Below are 17,073 nucleotides of genomic sequence, written 5' to 3' on the forward strand. Positions count from 1 at the left end.
TTTCGTTATTACTATGTTGATGGGGGAGACAGAGAGAAGGAAAAAAGGGAAAGGGAAGATAAAAGGAAAGAAAGAAGAATAAGAAGAGAAGAGGGAAAGGTGGGGGGGGCGAAGGACTCTTGCCCCCGCCAAAAAATAAATCAGAGAGAGAGAGAAGGGAAAGGGAAAGAGAAGATAAAAGGAAAGAAAGAAGAGGAGGAAGAAGAAAAGAGGTAAACGGGGGCAAAGGGCTTTTGCCTCTCCCCCCCCCCCCCGCCAACAAATAAATAGGAGAGAGAGAGAAGGGAAAGGGAAAGGGAAAGAGAAGATAAAAGGAAAGAAAGAAGAGGAAGAAGAAGAAAAGAGGGAAACGTGGGCAAAGGGCTTTTGCCTTCTCCCCCCCCCCCCCCCCCCCCGCCAACAAATAAATAGGAGAGAGAGAGAGAGAGAGAGAGAGAAGGGAAAGGGAAAGGGAAAGAAAATATAAAAGGAAAGAAAGAAGAAGAAGAAGGAAAGAGGGAAATGGGGGAAGGGCAAAAGGCTCTTGCCTCCTCCCTCCCCCCCCCCCCCCCCGCCAAAAAAATAAATAAGAGAGAGAGAGAGAATCTGTTCTGATCCTGGTCCTGATCCTCAAGAGGGATATAAAGATGACCAATAAGAACGTTATCGTTCGAGAGAGAGTGTTTGTTGCTTCTAGAACATTTTAGAATTAAGTCCCATCACATTGCAGTTGTGGGGAGGGACTATGATTATATTACCCCCTTGGATGGCTTCCCATAAGAGTCCGGCTTTGAAGGTTTCGACTGCGTCGCAGGCAAAGATGGTAGGGGGGGGGGGAAAGTAAATTCCAGGCCGTATGGTTCTTGGAAAGAAGGTGAGTCGATATATATCCGTCTTGCATCTTATGTTGGAGAAGGAGAGGGAAAGAGAAGATAAAAGGAAAGAAAGAAGAGGAAGAGGAAGAAGAATTTGTGTTCTGCCAGTGTCACAAATAGATATATAAATATGCTCATCTGACGATAATTTGATGTATAAAACCCCTCACCTTCTTGGGGCTCCGCCCCTTGGATCCAACACCAATTTGTGTCCTTCCAGTGTCACAAATAGATATAAAAATATACTCATCTGACCGTTATTTATTGCCCAAAACCCCCTGGACCCACGCCAATTATAAGGTATAAAATAATAATTATTTAATGGAAAAACTCCTGAGCTTCTGGGGGCTCCGCCCCCTGGACCCAACACCAAATTGTGTCCTGCCACTGTCACAAATAAGGTATAAAATTATGCTCATCCGACGTTAATTTTGATGTTTAATACCCCTGAGCTTCTGAGGGCTCCGCCCTGTGAAAAAAACGTTAAAAAAAACACGTTAATTTTTACCGTTTTGGGGAGATACCCCCCCCCCCCTGGCGTTCAAGGGGGGGGGGTAAGATTTTTTTAAATTTTTGAGGGCCCCAAAAAAGATTAGTGCTCTCTAGTAATTTCGCGACTACTCCGGAACCGCGGCAGATATAAAGTTTTTCTTTCATGACTTTTTTCTTTCGAGTCTTACGCATCTTTTGAAACATTTTTTTTGTTGAAAATCGGACGTATAATTGCGGAGTCACGTGACCTTTTGTTTGTGCATGTCAGCCCTAAAATCGCTCATTTTTGTGATTTATGTACCAAACATATGGAAATACCATTTATTCTTTTAAAAAAAGAGAAAACATTGGTTATTTGGTCTTGTTTCAAGTAAATGTGTTTGATTTTGGGTAAAAATAGTTGAATTGTGGTTAGAAATGAAATGAAATAACAAAATAATATAATACATAAATACAAATTATCAAAACAAGAGATAACATAGGGATAAACTGGCTCTTCCAACTTTGTTGTCGTATTATTATTCTAACGAATATATGAAGTGAAAAAGAACGCTCGAATATGAATTATATATGATTTATGGGTAAAAATGTGAATTCTCTGACCTTGTTTGCATAAATTACCATAAATATGCATTTTCGCGGCGATCGGCTGTGAAACGGCCGAGATCTTAGGGGGACCCCCCCCCCCCCCCCACCCTCAAGTCCACTCCAATCACATTGAAAAAAAAGTATGACTTAAATCATCTCTCTCATCATTATACCGCTAGAGTATTCATGTTTTTAATATTATTTATTGTCCATTAAACAAGTTCATAGAGAAAATACTTATCTCTCTGCAACATTAAAAAAGAATCTTCATTAATATGTCTTAATTTGTATTGATAGCCTTGTGGTCGCCAACAGTGGCGAAGGCAGGGGCGTCTCCAAAGGGGGTGTGGGGGTGCGACACCCCCCCCCCACCTGTCAGGATATTGTCGGTAAAATTGCGCTGCCGTCGGGAAAAAAGAGAAAAGGGGGAGGGGAAAAAAGAGAGTAAAAGGGAAAGAAAAGAAAAAAAGAAAAGAAAAAAGAAAAGAAAGGAAAGAAAAGAGAAGAAAGAAAAGAAAGAAAGAGAAAAACGAAAAAGAGGGAGAATAGGAAAGAAAGGAGGCAAGAGCCCTTTGCCCCCGTTACCCTCTTTTCTTCTTCTTCCTCTTCTTTCTTTCCTTTTATCTTCTCTTTCCCTTTCCCTTTCCCTTCTCTCTCTTACTTATCTTTTGGCGGGGGGGGGGGGGGAGGAGGAGGAGGCAAGAGCCCCTCTTTTCTTCTTATTCTTCTTCTTCCTTTCCTTTTTTATTCTCTTTCCCTTTCCCTTTCCCTTCTCTCTTTCTCTCTTATTTATTTTTTGGCGGGGGGGGGGGGGGGGGCAAGAGCCTTTCGCCCCCGTTTCCCTCTTTTCTTCTTCTTCTTCCTCTTCTTTCTTTCCTTTTATCTTTTCTTTCCCTTTCCCTTCTCTCTCTCTCTCTTATTTATTTTGTTGGTAAGAGCCCTTCGCCCCCTTTCCCTCTTTTCTTATTCTTTTTCTCTTCTTTCTTTCCTTTTAGATTTTCTTTCCCTCTCCCTTCTCTCTCTCTCTCTCTCTCTTATTTATTTTTTTGGCGGGAGGGGGGGGGGGTGGGGAGGTAAAAATCTTTCACCCTTCCCCCTATCCATCTTTCCTTCTTCTTCTTCTTTCTTTCCTTTTATATTTTCTTTCCCTTTCCCTTCTCTCTCTCTCTCTCTCTCTCTCTTTATTTATTTGTTGGCGGGGGGGGGGGGAGGAGGCAAGAGCCCTTCGCCCCCGTTTCCCTCTTTTCTTTTTATTCTTCTTCCTCTTCTTTCTTTCCTTTTATATTTTCTTTCCCTTTCCCTTTCCCTTCTCTCTCTCTCTCTCTCTCTACTATTTATTTGTTGGCGGGGGGGGGGCAAGAGTCCTTCGCCCCTCCCCCCCCCCCGTTTCCCTCTTCTCTTCTTATTCTTCTTTCTTTCCTTTTATCTTCCTTTTCCCTTTCCCTTTTTTCCTTCTCTCTGTCTCCCCCATCAAAGAGACCACTCTGTAATCAAGACCATTCCATTTTATTTAATACATTTTCGATATACTTAAATTGGCAACTATTACCTTCTGTCCGAGATCCTCATTTTAAACGACTGATGCGAAAGACTAGTCGACGCACCCTTTCGAGAAAAGCCCCCCCGCTTTCATCGAAAGGGTGTGTTAAAACGATACTCCGCTCTCAACGCACCCTTTCGAGAAAAGGCCCCCCTCTTTTATCGAATGGGTGCGTTGAGCACACCACACCGCGCCGTACCGCACCGCACCCTTTCGATGAAAGCCCATTTAAAAGGAAACTTTTATATCGCAATTCCGCTCCCGCGGGAATTTGCATATGCTTCTATACCATATATACCGAGTTTTGAAAATGATGACTCCTTCCTGTTTCTATTTTCCTCCTTTCGTGTCTCCTTCTCTTCCATTCTTGTTCAAGCAATGATACCAAATCGACGGGTCATAGTGATCAAAGATGGAAACCTTTTCATTGCAGACCCCGCCTCCCCCCCCCCCCCCATCTCATAATGGACTTTTCAGGGCTTGAACTATATAGGCCTGGGCATCTTCTTCTTCTTCTTCTTCTCTCTCTCTCTCTCTCTCATCCTCTCTCTAACCCCCTATCTCCCCCTCTCACTCTCTCTCTCTCTCTCATTCTCGCCCAATATCTCTTTCTCAATTGAACACCATGCAAGGCCATGCATCTTTGGGAATCTGAATGACTTCTACTCTATTTTTACCACACAGCAATACAACATCAATGACAATCCTTTTACAAGCATGACAGTCATAGTAATCTATTTATTCATTTCATATTTACAAATAAGTATCTCTTAATTGTGCACACATTATTTTGGCTTAATACTTTGAATCATCGGGTCGATTTATTATTTCTTCTTCACTTGTCAGAAAAATACCGTACATGGATGTAGACATTTGAAACTCAGTAATAAATACTCCGCACCTAAACAAGAGCATAAATGGGCAGCAAATAAACAAGTGATTATCGACTAAAACAGCTCTATACATAAATACCGATTCTACGAAGAATTCTCCAGGAAAACTGGTCAATAAACATTAAAAGAGGATGAATAGCCCCCTTGCTATATATGTCCTCTTATCAGTAGCTTTGTTTATATTCCTATTTCATATAAGTAGGCCAAGTGCCAAGTGCCGCCAATTTCTGTCTCAAAAGAGACAACACAAATATATCAATGCATATTTTTCAGCTTGCAAAATTGCCCCCGCCCCCCCCCCCCCCCTCTGCCCCCTCCATGCAGCAAAGTCCTGTTGCTTTTATTTTGGACAAGAGTTTATGTCAGCCCCTTGCATAAACAATGAGCAATGAAGTCAAATTAGTTAAGAATGATTGTACAGCATACATAATATAAAAGTTGACTGCGAGTGAGGTATTTCAGGGAGAAATCTGCAGATAAAGCTCACATTTTGTCTGCACCAACTGCAGCAATACATAATACTACAACGGAAATGATACGTTATCCTGTGCGTGCCAGTGGTTAGCAGAATGGCAGAACACAGCCCCACTTTCCAGATTGCTGATAGCATAGAACCAAAACAACATTCGTTCATTCAATGTACTGATTTATTTGTCCAATGTCATTCAACATAAATATTTGGTTTGCTCACATGTAACATAAAAGCTCAGACAAAGTTTACATAGAACAGAAGTATGATACAAAACATGGATACATACATGGTGATGACAAAATAATAGTCATCGTAAACAAAAATTAGCTACCGGTATTCATAAAATTACCAATGTCATTGATATGTATCTATTCAAACTTAACAACATTTGTCTAGACATTTGTCTGGTGTGGATACTCAGTGTGGTTGCATGATATTTGCACACATGATATGTATGAAAATGCATAAAATATATGAGGCATTCTATTGCACAGCTTCCTTAGCACGTGTGTCCTGAACCAGGACATTGACTAATGTTTCTGTCGCCTTGAAACAAGTAAACCTGTTTGCTAACTGATTAACAAACGTTTGGTTGCAATTTATCCACATGATCACTCACTTCAGCACTTACTTTCAACTGCTATGCTTCGTCAACATTGTCTAAGCTAAGGGATTGACCATCAGGATATAGGAGTGGTCAAGTATGTCATCCACCCCTATAATTCTACAGAGGTGGTTTCATCTTCTTCATCCATTCGTGTCAGTTCTATCAATTCCTCACTCACCGACGTACCCTGAAAAGACAGAAATAAGGATAAAATTATTCAGACAATTATGGAAGAAGGTCTTACAAAACTTACTTTAAAAAACATATCATAACTAGTTTTAATTGCTAACAGTGCAATACTGGAAAGAAGCTTTAGTAGAGTTTCAACACATGCTTATTGCTCTGTGGTTAATAAGCTGAACTTACCAAATTTCCACCTTCCCAAGAGGGAAGCCCACAGCATCCGGCTAATTATTGCCTGATAGTAAATTTTTAGGTAAAGTAGTATACAAGGCACTGTAACCTTAGTCAATTGACAAATTAAGAAGAACTGTAGAATTATGTTTTGAGATGTTTTTTGAAGAAGTCAAGTGAAGTAATATTTCTTAGAAACGCAGGGAGTTTGTTCCATAGGAGTGAGGCAACGGACTGAAAGGATATAAAGCCAGCCTGTTTTTTTAGATAAGTGCCTATTAAAGAATAAGAACCTAACCCCAACGCAAACCGGAAACCCAATAGCCCCATTAACCCTAACCCGAATATGTGAAAATTAATTAAACCAAGAGCAGTCGCCTATAGAAGTTGTCGCTGGAGCACTTGTGAGCCGGGTAACTGCTAACACTCACCCTCTTCCTAACAGAGTTCTCTTGCCCTCTGCTAGTACTCTCTGATGGGTATCTCATCCTAGGGGTCAATAGGGGTTCTGCAGGCAGGTGACTGTTGTTGTAGATAATGATGACCAGGAACACTGTAGGCATCTGCAAGAAGAAGTCCAGGGTCGGTTGGAACCCCGTCAGCCATATCGACAGGCTGATGATGACGACAGTCGTGACCTGCGCACTGTGGACATGGAACATGTTGTCTCTGAACTTCAGGATCAAGGACGTTGTGAGTCCAAGCGCGGCTGTGGCAAAGATGAGCAGCGTGGAGTACCAGGAGTATCCGCTGAACATCCCGCAATAGAAGACGCGGTTACGGAAGTTCGGAATGACAAAGAGCGTAAGCGTGTTAAATATCACCCCAAAGGTATACAGCCGGGTGTTCTGAACGATGTACATGTAGATACCATCCTCGTTGTGGCCTTCCTTGAAGATCTTCTCATTGTAGATGTTCGCAAAAGACGACAAGAAGCACTGAACCACGATCAAGACATGCCCAAAGCTGACCGTGAAGCTGTACTTGCTGGCCTCTGAGATGGAAGGTTCGGGCGTGTGGCGGAGTTTCCGATGGCAGAGGTCCGAAGGAACGGCTGGAATGGCATGTCGCTTCTGGAGGATTTCCACCTCATAGAGAGTGGCATTGTCTATGGAATCTAGCGAGTCGGATGTGTGGTGGTGACCTTTGAGCGTGCTCCGGTGATCTTGGTTTGATAACGACACAATCGCTAGAAAGAGAATCAGGAGAGAAGCCCACTGCACCCTGCTTAATTTTCGTCTGAAAGAGAAATTCAACGTTAAGAAGAACACAAAAGTTATACAAAAACATATAGCTTTTATCCTCATTTAAACAACTTCACAGTAATTTCAGGCAATTCACTTAAATATATGGCATTATATTCACATGCAGTAATGGACCACAAAGGAGAGCAGGTGATTTAGTGTGGTTGATATTTCCGTGATCATGTAACTGCCATAGTTATTTTATTACCATAGCATATATACACAGGGACTATATACTTCTTAGGGAGTGGAGATCGTAAGTAAACATTGTCAGCAGATGCAAAGCCTGTGACAAGAGTAATTGACATCATTAACATACAGATTTACACTTCTGTGCTCAGAAGGAATTCATTCATGTCCAAGAATTCATATGGTTTACTGCATTACACATTTGGACTAAACTAGCAAATACTTTTGATCCCAAAACAGTAAAAAAAAAAAAAAAAAAATGCATTAAAGTTTGTTCCGATAAAAAACATCCCTCGCCTATTCTTATATTGAAATTAAAATGAAAACTTGAGATTCATTATTACAAAAAAATGTAGAGCTTTCATCCTCATTTAAACAATTTCACAGTAATTTCAAGCAAATCACTTAAATATTTGGCTTTATATTCATATGGAGTATTGGACCAAAAAGGAGTGCAGGTGATTTAGTGTGGTTGATATTTCCGTGATCATGTAACTGCCATAGTTATTTTATTACCATAGCATATATACACAGACACTATATTCTTCTTAGGGAGTGGAGATCATTCTGTGCTCAGAAGGAATTCATTCATGTCCAAGAATTCATATGTTTTACTGCATTACACATTTGGACTAAACTAGCAAATACTTTTGATCCCAAAACAGTACAAAAAAAAAAAATGCATTAAAGTTTGTTCCGATAAAAAACATCCCTCGCCTATTCCTATATTGAAATTAAAAATGAAAACTTGAGATTCATTATTACAAAAAAATGTAGAGCTTTCATCCTCATTTAAACAATTTCACAGTAATTTCAAGCAAATCACTTAAATATTTGGCTTTATATTCATATGGAGTATTGGACCAAAAAGGAGTGCAGGTGATTTAGTGTGGTTGATATTTCCGTGATCATGTAACTGCCATAGTTATTTTATTACCATAGCATATATACACAGACACTATATTCTTCTTAGGGAGTGGAGATCATTCTGTGCTCAGAAGGAATTCATTCATGTCCAAGAATTCATATGTTTTACTGCATTACACATTTGGACTAAACTAGCAAATACTTTGATCCCAAAACAGTACAAAAAAAAAAAAATGCATTAAAGTTTGTTCCGATAAAAAACATCCCTCGCCTATTCCTATATTGAAATTAAAAATGAAAACTTGAGATTCATTATTACAAAAAAATGTAGAGCTTTCATCCTCATTTAAACAATTTCACAGTAATTTCAAGCAAATCACTTAAATATTTGGCTTTATATTCATATGGAGTATTGGACCAAAAAGGAGTGCAGGTGATTTAGTGTGGTTGATATTTCCGTGATCATGTAACTGCCATAGTTATTTTATTACCATAGCATATATACACAGACACTATATACTTCTTAGGGAGTGGAGATCATAAGTAAACATTGTCAGCAGATGCAAAGCCTGTGACAAGAGTAATTGACATTAACATACAGATTTACACTTCTGTGCTCAGAAGGAATTCATTCATGTCCAAGAATTCATGTTTTACTGCATTACACATTTGGACTAAACTAGCAAATACTTTTGATCCCAAAACAGTAAAAAAAAAAAATTAAAAATGCATTGAAGTTTGTTCCGATAAAAAACATCCCTCGCCTATTCTTATATTGAAATTAAAAATGAAAACTTGAGATTCATTATCACAAAAAAATGTAGAGCTTTCATCCTCATTTAAACAATTTCACAGTAATTTCAAGCAAATCACTTAAATATTTGGCTTTATATTCATATGGAGTATTGGACCAAAAAGGAGTGCAGGTGATTTAGTGTGGTTGATATTTCCGTGATCATGTAACTGCCATAGTTATTTTATTACCATAGCATATATACACAGACATTATATACTTCTTAGGGAGTGGAGATCATAAGTAAACATTGTCAGCAGATGCAAAGCCTGTGACAAGAGTAATTGACATCATTAACATACAGATTTACACTTACACTGATCCCAAAACAGTAAAAAAAAAAAAAATTAAAAATGCATTGAAGTTTGTTCCGATAAAAAACATCCCTCACCTATTCTTATATTGAAATTAAAAATGAAAACTTGAGATTCATTATTTGAAAGCACTTTAATGGGTACATTTTGTACTGTACCTGTTTTTATCACAAGGAAGAAGGATTTTTTGTGTACCCCGGTATGTGCATTAGAAAAACTATACAGTAAGTCACCACTTACTTTAAAATGAGTCTGAAAAGTATTGATGTTGAGATAATTGTGAAGTTTCCCAGCAAGACAGCTACAGCCTTTAGACAAAAGAAAAATAAAAAACAAATAATATATCTACTGAGTTTGATTTGAAACATTCTAGCTATACATAAATTATTCTTTGTTGGCGATTGGTAAAAATTCAAGTTGATGCAGAATTATCCCTTTCCCATGTTACCTAGATTGAGTTCCGTGCGCTGAGTTTCACATGTACATTATCCTATTCCTCATACTCCTTTACTCGTAACACATTGGATGCCAAGATATGTGCCAAGATAGATTTTAAACATTCCAGCTGTACACAAATTATTTTTTACATGATTAGTACACTTTCAGATTTTTTTCATTTTCTGACATCCTCAAGCAAGAGTGATGACCTTCGACCTTGCCATGCTGCCTTCGATGACTGATAATGTTATTCACCAAGATTTCCTGTAGAGATTCAGCTTGGATATTGTCTATGTAATAATAATAATATCGATCACTTAGGATCGCTAAAAAACAGAAAACTTTTACAAAATTACAGAAAGTGACGAGGAACATAAAATACATAGACTTATAAACATAGGTAAATCATATTAAAATACAGAGGGAAGAAATACGTTTTAAGGAATCTTTTGAAAGAAACGATACAGATTAATTCTCTGATGGAAAGTGGGAAAGTTGTTCCATGTTTTGAAGCAGCCACTGCGAAACATTTTTTGGTAGATGAGAGTCTGGATTTGGGAATAATTAGTTTATATATACGTAGCTTAACGGTTCTACTATGATCACAGAAATTAGAAATAAACCTTTAATTGGTTACATCAGTCATTCAAGTATATATAGTACAAGTAGTCGCCCTGTGACACATAGATGCAGGAGTACCCCTATATCTTTATATTACTTACCGGTTCAAAGAAAGTCATGACGGAAAATCCAATCAGATTATCAAAGAAATACAGCAGGCCTGGGATGCTCCATTTAAAGAACTTGAGACATTCTGGCCAGCTGAACTGAATGAATTCCTTGAACATAGGTTTACCTGCAACAAACGAGGGACAAAAACATGGTCTTTTATTCACACATGTTCCTGGGGATTGAATGTAAATTCAATAATAATGATAATATGGATTTATGTAAAGCTTAATATGAAATACTGTTTCTAAGCTCTTTACAGATATTATCACCCTGGTCATCTGATTTATTCACACACTATGTGCAGTTGTGAACAATCTTCACTCCCTGGGGGAGTATTCTAACCATATCTACATGTAGATGTAAGGTTTAATATGTCAAATTCGTAAGCGTTTAAATCAAAAAAATTCACATACTTAAAAAATTACAAAACTTGGTAAGGGTATGAATAATTTAGTTTTCAACTGTATACCGTACCTAAATTTGATAGCCTTATAAAACTCCTGAGAATGGACCCATTACATGAACAAATATCATTTTATTTTATTTGATTTGACATACTTTATTCCATATCAACATCATTGTAGGCAAAAACCTAATTGGCTATCTTCTTTAAACATTATCTGAAATGGAATTACATAGTAATATATTTCCTATATCATAACCAAATGATTGGTACAATGCTGTCATGTGTGATTCATTTAATCAGACTATACAATTACGCTATACCACGTTTTTCATGATAAAGTGTGCACTAGTTTCAAGTACTATTCAACAATTTCGAAGTATGCAATGTGCAGCAGTATGCATAGTTAGTGCGCTTAAAAACAACTGGTTTTAACTTGAGATTCATTTGCCAGCCATATGACACATGACATAACAATATTAAAATGAATTCTTTTTACATCAAATAACAATTAAGGATCTAAGAGTTTTTATGTATATGTATAACACAAATGATGCGTGTTTTCATTTGTTCATTACAAGATATGTTCTCTCTTGCTGATGCTGTTTGTGCACCTATCATACTCAGCCTGACGGCTTTGTAAGATGGATGCATGCACAGTTTCGACTCATGTGCGGATAGATTGTATAATGAACTCATTTAAATGCATCATTTGTATAATAGTAATAAACAATCAGCTTGATTTTTAAATACTACAAACAGAGAAAGTATAATCACGTGCCTGTACATGTCGATAATCATTCATGACTTTTCCTACATCATCTTGCCACCTACATGTACAGAGTACTAGATGAATCAGTTTAAGCCTACACAAAGTCCATTCTACACCATCTTATATTTGCAATATAGCATTAAACAACACAACAAAAAAGTACCAAAAAAATGCTAGTTTTTTTCTCTCACCGCTCATCTCCAATTTGAGCATGATAGACAAACATACGACCAGTTTCACCGCCTCGGCGCACACGTTCACTGTCACGGGCAAGTAGTCATATTTGTGATCTGAGGGAAGAGGGGAGAAAAAATGGGAAAATATAATCACTGTCATTCTTCTTTTCATGAAAGATGTATTTTCCTTGCAGAATGACAATATCATTGATGACAATGTCGAAAATTATGATGAAGGTGATAATGATGATGATGACAATGATGATGGTGAAGATGATGATAATGATGGTAATGATGAAAGATGATGATGTTGATACTAATGATGATACTAATGATGATACTAATGATGATGGTAATGAAGATGATGATGAACCTGACAATGATGTCAATGATGATGATGGTAATGATGACAATGACAATAAAGGGAATGACAATAAAGGAACAATTAAAACAGTTACTTAAAGACAACTTAAATACTATTTTTAAATTATGAATCGTCTTTGTCATCAATTGGATGATATTTTGCATGTTACATGAAATGACAAGAAAAGATATAGATGTATATTTAAAAAAAGTAGTTTTAGTTGTGCACGTACATGTATATGTAGTAGGCCTGAGTCATGTCGGGATTTTCATAAACCGGGTCCCGACGGCCTTGCACCGATCGGGACCCGGTGTCCCGAAATCAGCTCGCAGGATTTGTCACTTGCCTCTATAAAAAGCGCATATCATCAGTATGTCCCTTAAAAGTGACCTTTTTTATCAGTCAAATAAATCAACACATGCATACCTCGGCACAGATCGGTATATTCTTCCATTTGACATTATTTTCATCCATGATTGGCGATGTTAAGTGCCATTATCGTGCCTCTAAAAGTAAAAAAAACTGGAGCAAAAATAGAAAGACAACAATCGAGCCGCCATTTTGATTCATGCAGGTTGAATAAATCGGGTCCTTAACATTTTCTTTATTGTGATTACTAACCTTCATTAGCTGATAATCTCATGAGCATTACTCTGCCAGCTCCAAGCACAACATAAACAGTTGTCAAGGCTACGGTTGTCATTGAAGGGCACTCCATTGTCAATAGATATGGCTCGTATTTGTTTCTGTGATCTCTTCTCTCAGTCACATGTGCCTCTTGTTTAATCAAGGATAACTGCGTTGATGGTTGTGTAATGTGCCACGGGCCACGTCCCCCATATAGCTGTAGCCCTGTATTTAAAAAGGGGATAAAAAACACAAATTAATTGAAGAGCAAACAAGTTGTGCTTGTCTTTAAATAGTCATCATATCAACTCAAAGTGGAAGGCCTAAAATTCCTGTGAACTATCTGTTTTTACTAATACTGATGAGTTAAAGACTGATTTTTTTTGTGTGCAGGGATCTTAGATCTAGTCTACATTACATAGAGTCTAGATCTAGTCTAGTCTACATGTATGATGTATGTAACTAAGATGGACAAAATTAGCGACCGTAATAATTACAAGAAATACAGTTTACAGTCGATAACTTTAACCACACACCCCTTCATCTGTACGGTATGCAATTGTATTGTAATTGTGCAGTGGTTTGCCTTACTAACGTAAGGAGCCTGAGAAGACTGGTGAATTACAGGTGAAACCTGTGAGAAAGTGTAGAACTAGAATTATTAGGCCTAATATAATGTTTTTAGGAAAAATACTCCAAAAAAGATAAGAAAATTGACACGATAGGGGTAAGAAATGTAACAACTTTATATCATGACCATTAATAATTATTTGGACAATTGAAGATTTTGGGGTAGGGTTTAGTAGGGTATCTCCACGCCGGAGTTCCGGGTCAAAAATTGATACGAAAGTACACGAGCGGCTAGTGCGAAGCGCCTCAGTAATACGAGTCTATGTCGTTTTTTTTATAGGGTTTCCTAACCAACTAGTAATAATTAATACAAGCCCCAATATGAATTCATTAATTGAGAGTAGTTGTCATGACAAAAACTAGAAACTCACCTTGGAAATTGCCTTGTTTTCGAATGGACTTCGGAGTAAAAACGTGTAACTTGGCACTGGCTTTGACCTTTGCTGGTCAGAATCTTACGTGCACCACGTACCGTACCGGTACGTGTGCATGTGACGTATCGGTATGTGATAGTTTTATGGATGGTACTGGTAGCTTCAATAAAACGCGTACCAGTCTAGCTAGGCCTACAATTTAAAGGGAAATCCGACCTTTGTATTATTTCATTTGTATGTCGAACCGAAGAGATAAGTGAAAGTATAATTTACCAGTATGTTTGTCAAGTAACTAACCTGATATCAAGTTAGTTTTAATAAAAACAGGACAATTATAGAGGAACAGTCCAGTGAAAGTCTAAGCAAATTAAGGGAAAGAAGAGTTGTTAATCATGCTTATCCAAAAGGAGTGGAAAGGGGGGGGGGGGGGGGTATTTTTACTTCCAGCCTTAATTTCCTCTCAAACATTCTTTATGAAATTCCACAAACCATAAGATACACTATAAAGAATATCTCTCTCTGATTTTCAGATTTGAAAGACAGATCCATCTGCCCTTTCAAAAGACTTCCGAGTTTCTCTTGAGTGGCTAATATATAGTCTGACATAATTATCATCCATTTAGTTCAAAATGAGTAGGGATGAGAATATTGGATGGGAAGAAGAGAGAAAAGGAAAATGGAAAGAGATTAACAAAGTTACTGGATGGTATTTGAGGTGGAAATACAGAGTTACTATGTGGATAATGAGTTGATAGATGCAGGCGCGGATCCAGGATTTCTTTGGGGAGGGGCCCCAACTTTTTTTTTTTTTGCTCCCGAAAATTTGAAAAACGTGCCGGCCAAAAATTCTCTCAGTGGGGGGGGGGGGGGGGGGGGGGGGGGGGGGGGTAGTGAGCACATTTTTTTTTTTTTTGATCCTCAAAAAAATTCTATTTGCACCCCCCCAAAAAGGTAAAAAATCACATGATTTTACATGATTTTTTCTCAAGGGGGGGGGGGGGGTCCGGGCCCCCCGGGCCCCCCCCCCCCTGGATCCGCCACCGGATAGATGAAGATCGAGAGAGATATAACTAGCCAACTATTGGCCATACCAGGGTCCGGTAACACACAGGTTTGTGATCAATTGCAAATTTAAAACAAAGAATCTGATTAGTTACTGATCAGCCTTTTGAATGCATGTTAAATTGGTCTTGATCAGGGACCAGTTGTTATATGATGGATAACAGATTGTGATCCCTCTGCATTTTAATATTTCCCTGCACCATCTCTTGCTCTTTGAAGCTCTCTCTGTACAGGCGCGCCGGAAGCAGTTTGGGATTGGAGGGGCAAACATTCCAGGGGGCTCACCTTCCAGGGGCAGTGACGTAACGAGCAAAAACGTTTGGAAGGGGGGGGGGCAGAAGAAAAATCTCCATCACCATCACTCTTACACGTTACATGCAGGGCAGGCCCCGCGGAACGTTTTTCAAAGTGGATTATTAACAATCAAGTAGAGCGTAAAATGGCGTGGGGTCCAGGGCCTGGGCCCCGGTAGGGGGTAAAGTGGCTGATCCCCAAGAAGTTTAAGGGTTTTAGGCATTAAAATTATGATCAGATAAGCATATTTAGATACTTTATTTGTGACACTGGCAGGCCACTAATTGGCGGAGAGTCCAGGGAGCAGAGCCCCCGGAAGCTCGGGGGTTTTAGGTATTTAATAACGGTCAGATGAGCATACAGGGGACCGCCTTAGGGCCCTGGTGGGGTCTGGGGGCGGAGCCCCCGTAAGCTCTGGGGTTTTAGACATTTAATTACGGTCAGATGAGCATCCAGGGCCCCGCCTTAAGGCCCTTATTAGGGTCCAGGGGGCAAAGCCCCCGGAAGCTCGGGGGGGTTTAGGTATCTAATAACGATCAGATGAGCATACAGGGGACCGCCTTAGGGCCCTTGTTGGGGTCTGGGGGCGGAGCCCCCGTAAGCTCTGGGGTTTTAGACATTTAATTACGGTCAGATGAGCATCCAGGGCCCCGCCTTAAGGCCCTTATTAGGGTCCAGGGGGCAAAGCCCCCGGAAGCTCGGGGGGGTTTAGGTATCTAATAACGATCAGATGAGCATACAGGGGACCGCCTTAGGGCCCTTGTTGGGGTCTGGGGGCGGAGCCCCCGTAAGCTCTGGGGTTTTAGACATTTAATTACGGTCAGATGAGCATCTAGGGCCCCGCCTTAGGGCCCTTGGTAGGGTCCAGGGGGCAGAGCCCCCGGAAGCTCGGGGGTTTCAGGTATTTAATAACGGTCAGATGAGCATACAGGGGACCGCCTTAGGGCCCTTGGTGGGTCCGGGGGCGGAGCCTCCGTATTAAAGCTCTGGGGTTTAGGCATTTAATTACGGTCAGATGAGCATATTTTGATACCTCATTTGTGACATTGGCAGGTCACTTATTTTTTCTCTCTCTCTTTCTTTTTCTTTTTCAACAATTGAGGGTGGCACGAGTCCCGAGCCCGGCCGTTCTGCAGACCCTAACATAAAATGCTTCTAAATAAGCATATTTTTCGCCCGACTGTAAATTTGGGAATTTCTAATTTTCCAACAAACGCATAAAAAGGTATGACTTACAAACAAAATGAGAAAATATACCGGAAAATCAAGTCATTTCAGCAACATTTGTAAAAACACTGGTGTCGAATAAGAAAATATCCCCCCCCCCCCCCATCAGTACGCCAGCGTTCAGGGGCTCATAAGCTTCTCACCCCTATAACAAAAAACAGACACGCTTTCCCATTCTCTCGCAATATGTCCACGATATGCGCGTATCGCTATTATAAGAACCTCCATTGATAAATATAGGTAGCATGCGCAATGTTTAGGAAATTTAATTCCTGTTAACTTTCCTTTTCTTTGAATGGAATTTCATACGTCATTTAATTCAGGTTTTTATTATTGTTATGTTCTTTTGGGTTAAAAATACAAACCATCTTTACTCCTTTACTGCTTTTTTTTTTTTTTTTGAGGGGGGGGGGGGGCGTTTTGGGGGGGCAAAAATGCGTTTTGCCCCCCCCACTTTTTTGATTGGGGGGGGGGCAGCTGCCCCCCTGCCCCCCACTTCCGGCGCCTATGTGTACCTGCAAAACATTTTTCCTATTTCATTCTCTCTGTACCAAACTTTCACCTCTATCATTCTCTCTCTCTCTCTCTCTCCTTATTTCCACTTTTCTCTTTCTCTATCCCCCAGCTCTCTCTCTCTCTCTCCCAAGTCCATCTTGAGTTCCGTGCACAGGCGTTTTAACATCCTTTATTTTCTTTATACTCCTAAACCATTTACCCATAGAATGGCAAGTAAAGTGTACCTCTATTTCCCCTGTTAATTATGTAAA

The 17,073-nt window shown here is 39.4% G+C and overlaps 1 protein-coding gene across 1 annotated transcript; it reads right to left on the reverse strand.

Annotated features, from left to right (window-relative positions):
• Positions 1 to 4,192: 4,192 nt before the first annotated feature.
• On the reverse strand, positions 4,193 to 13,813 carry LOC115922694 (probable UDP-sugar transporter protein SLC35A5). The gene is made up of 7 exons (XM_030982074.1): positions 13,721 to 13,813; positions 12,714 to 12,944; positions 11,744 to 11,842; positions 10,368 to 10,501; positions 9,448 to 9,515; positions 6,232 to 7,039; positions 4,193 to 5,633 (listed from the first exon to the last, which is right to left on the reverse strand). The coding sequence occupies exons 2-7, from the start codon at positions 12,808 to 12,810 to the stop codon at positions 5,556 to 5,558; spliced, it is 1,284 nt and encodes a 427-aa protein (XP_030837934.1). The 5' UTR covers positions 12,811 to 12,944; positions 13,721 to 13,813; the 3' UTR covers positions 4,193 to 5,555.
• Positions 13,814 to 17,073: the final 3,260 nt, after the last annotated feature.

This window comes from Strongylocentrotus purpuratus, unplaced genomic scaffold (assembly GCF_000002235.5).
Source record: "Strongylocentrotus purpuratus isolate Spur 01 unplaced genomic scaffold, Spur_5.0 spur5_scaffold_12, whole genome shotgun sequence".
Taxonomy (NCBI): domain Eukaryota; kingdom Metazoa; phylum Echinodermata; class Echinoidea; order Camarodonta; family Strongylocentrotidae; genus Strongylocentrotus; species Strongylocentrotus purpuratus.

Bases quoted from the DNA above. Each gene is read 5' to 3' on its own strand.
- LOC115922694 (XM_030982074.1), bottom strand. From the start codon at position 12,810: ATGGAGTGCCCTTCAATGACAACCGTAGCCTTGACAACTGTTTATGTT. The intron at 10,502-11,743 runs GTGAGAGAAAAA...CGTTTGTTGCAG, and splicing joins GCTCAAATTGGAGATGAGCG to GTAAACCTATGTTCAAGGAA. The intron at 9,516-10,367 runs GTAAGTAATATA...TTTTGTCTAAAG, and splicing joins TCATGACTTTCTTTGAACCG to GCTGTAGCTGTCTTGCTGGG.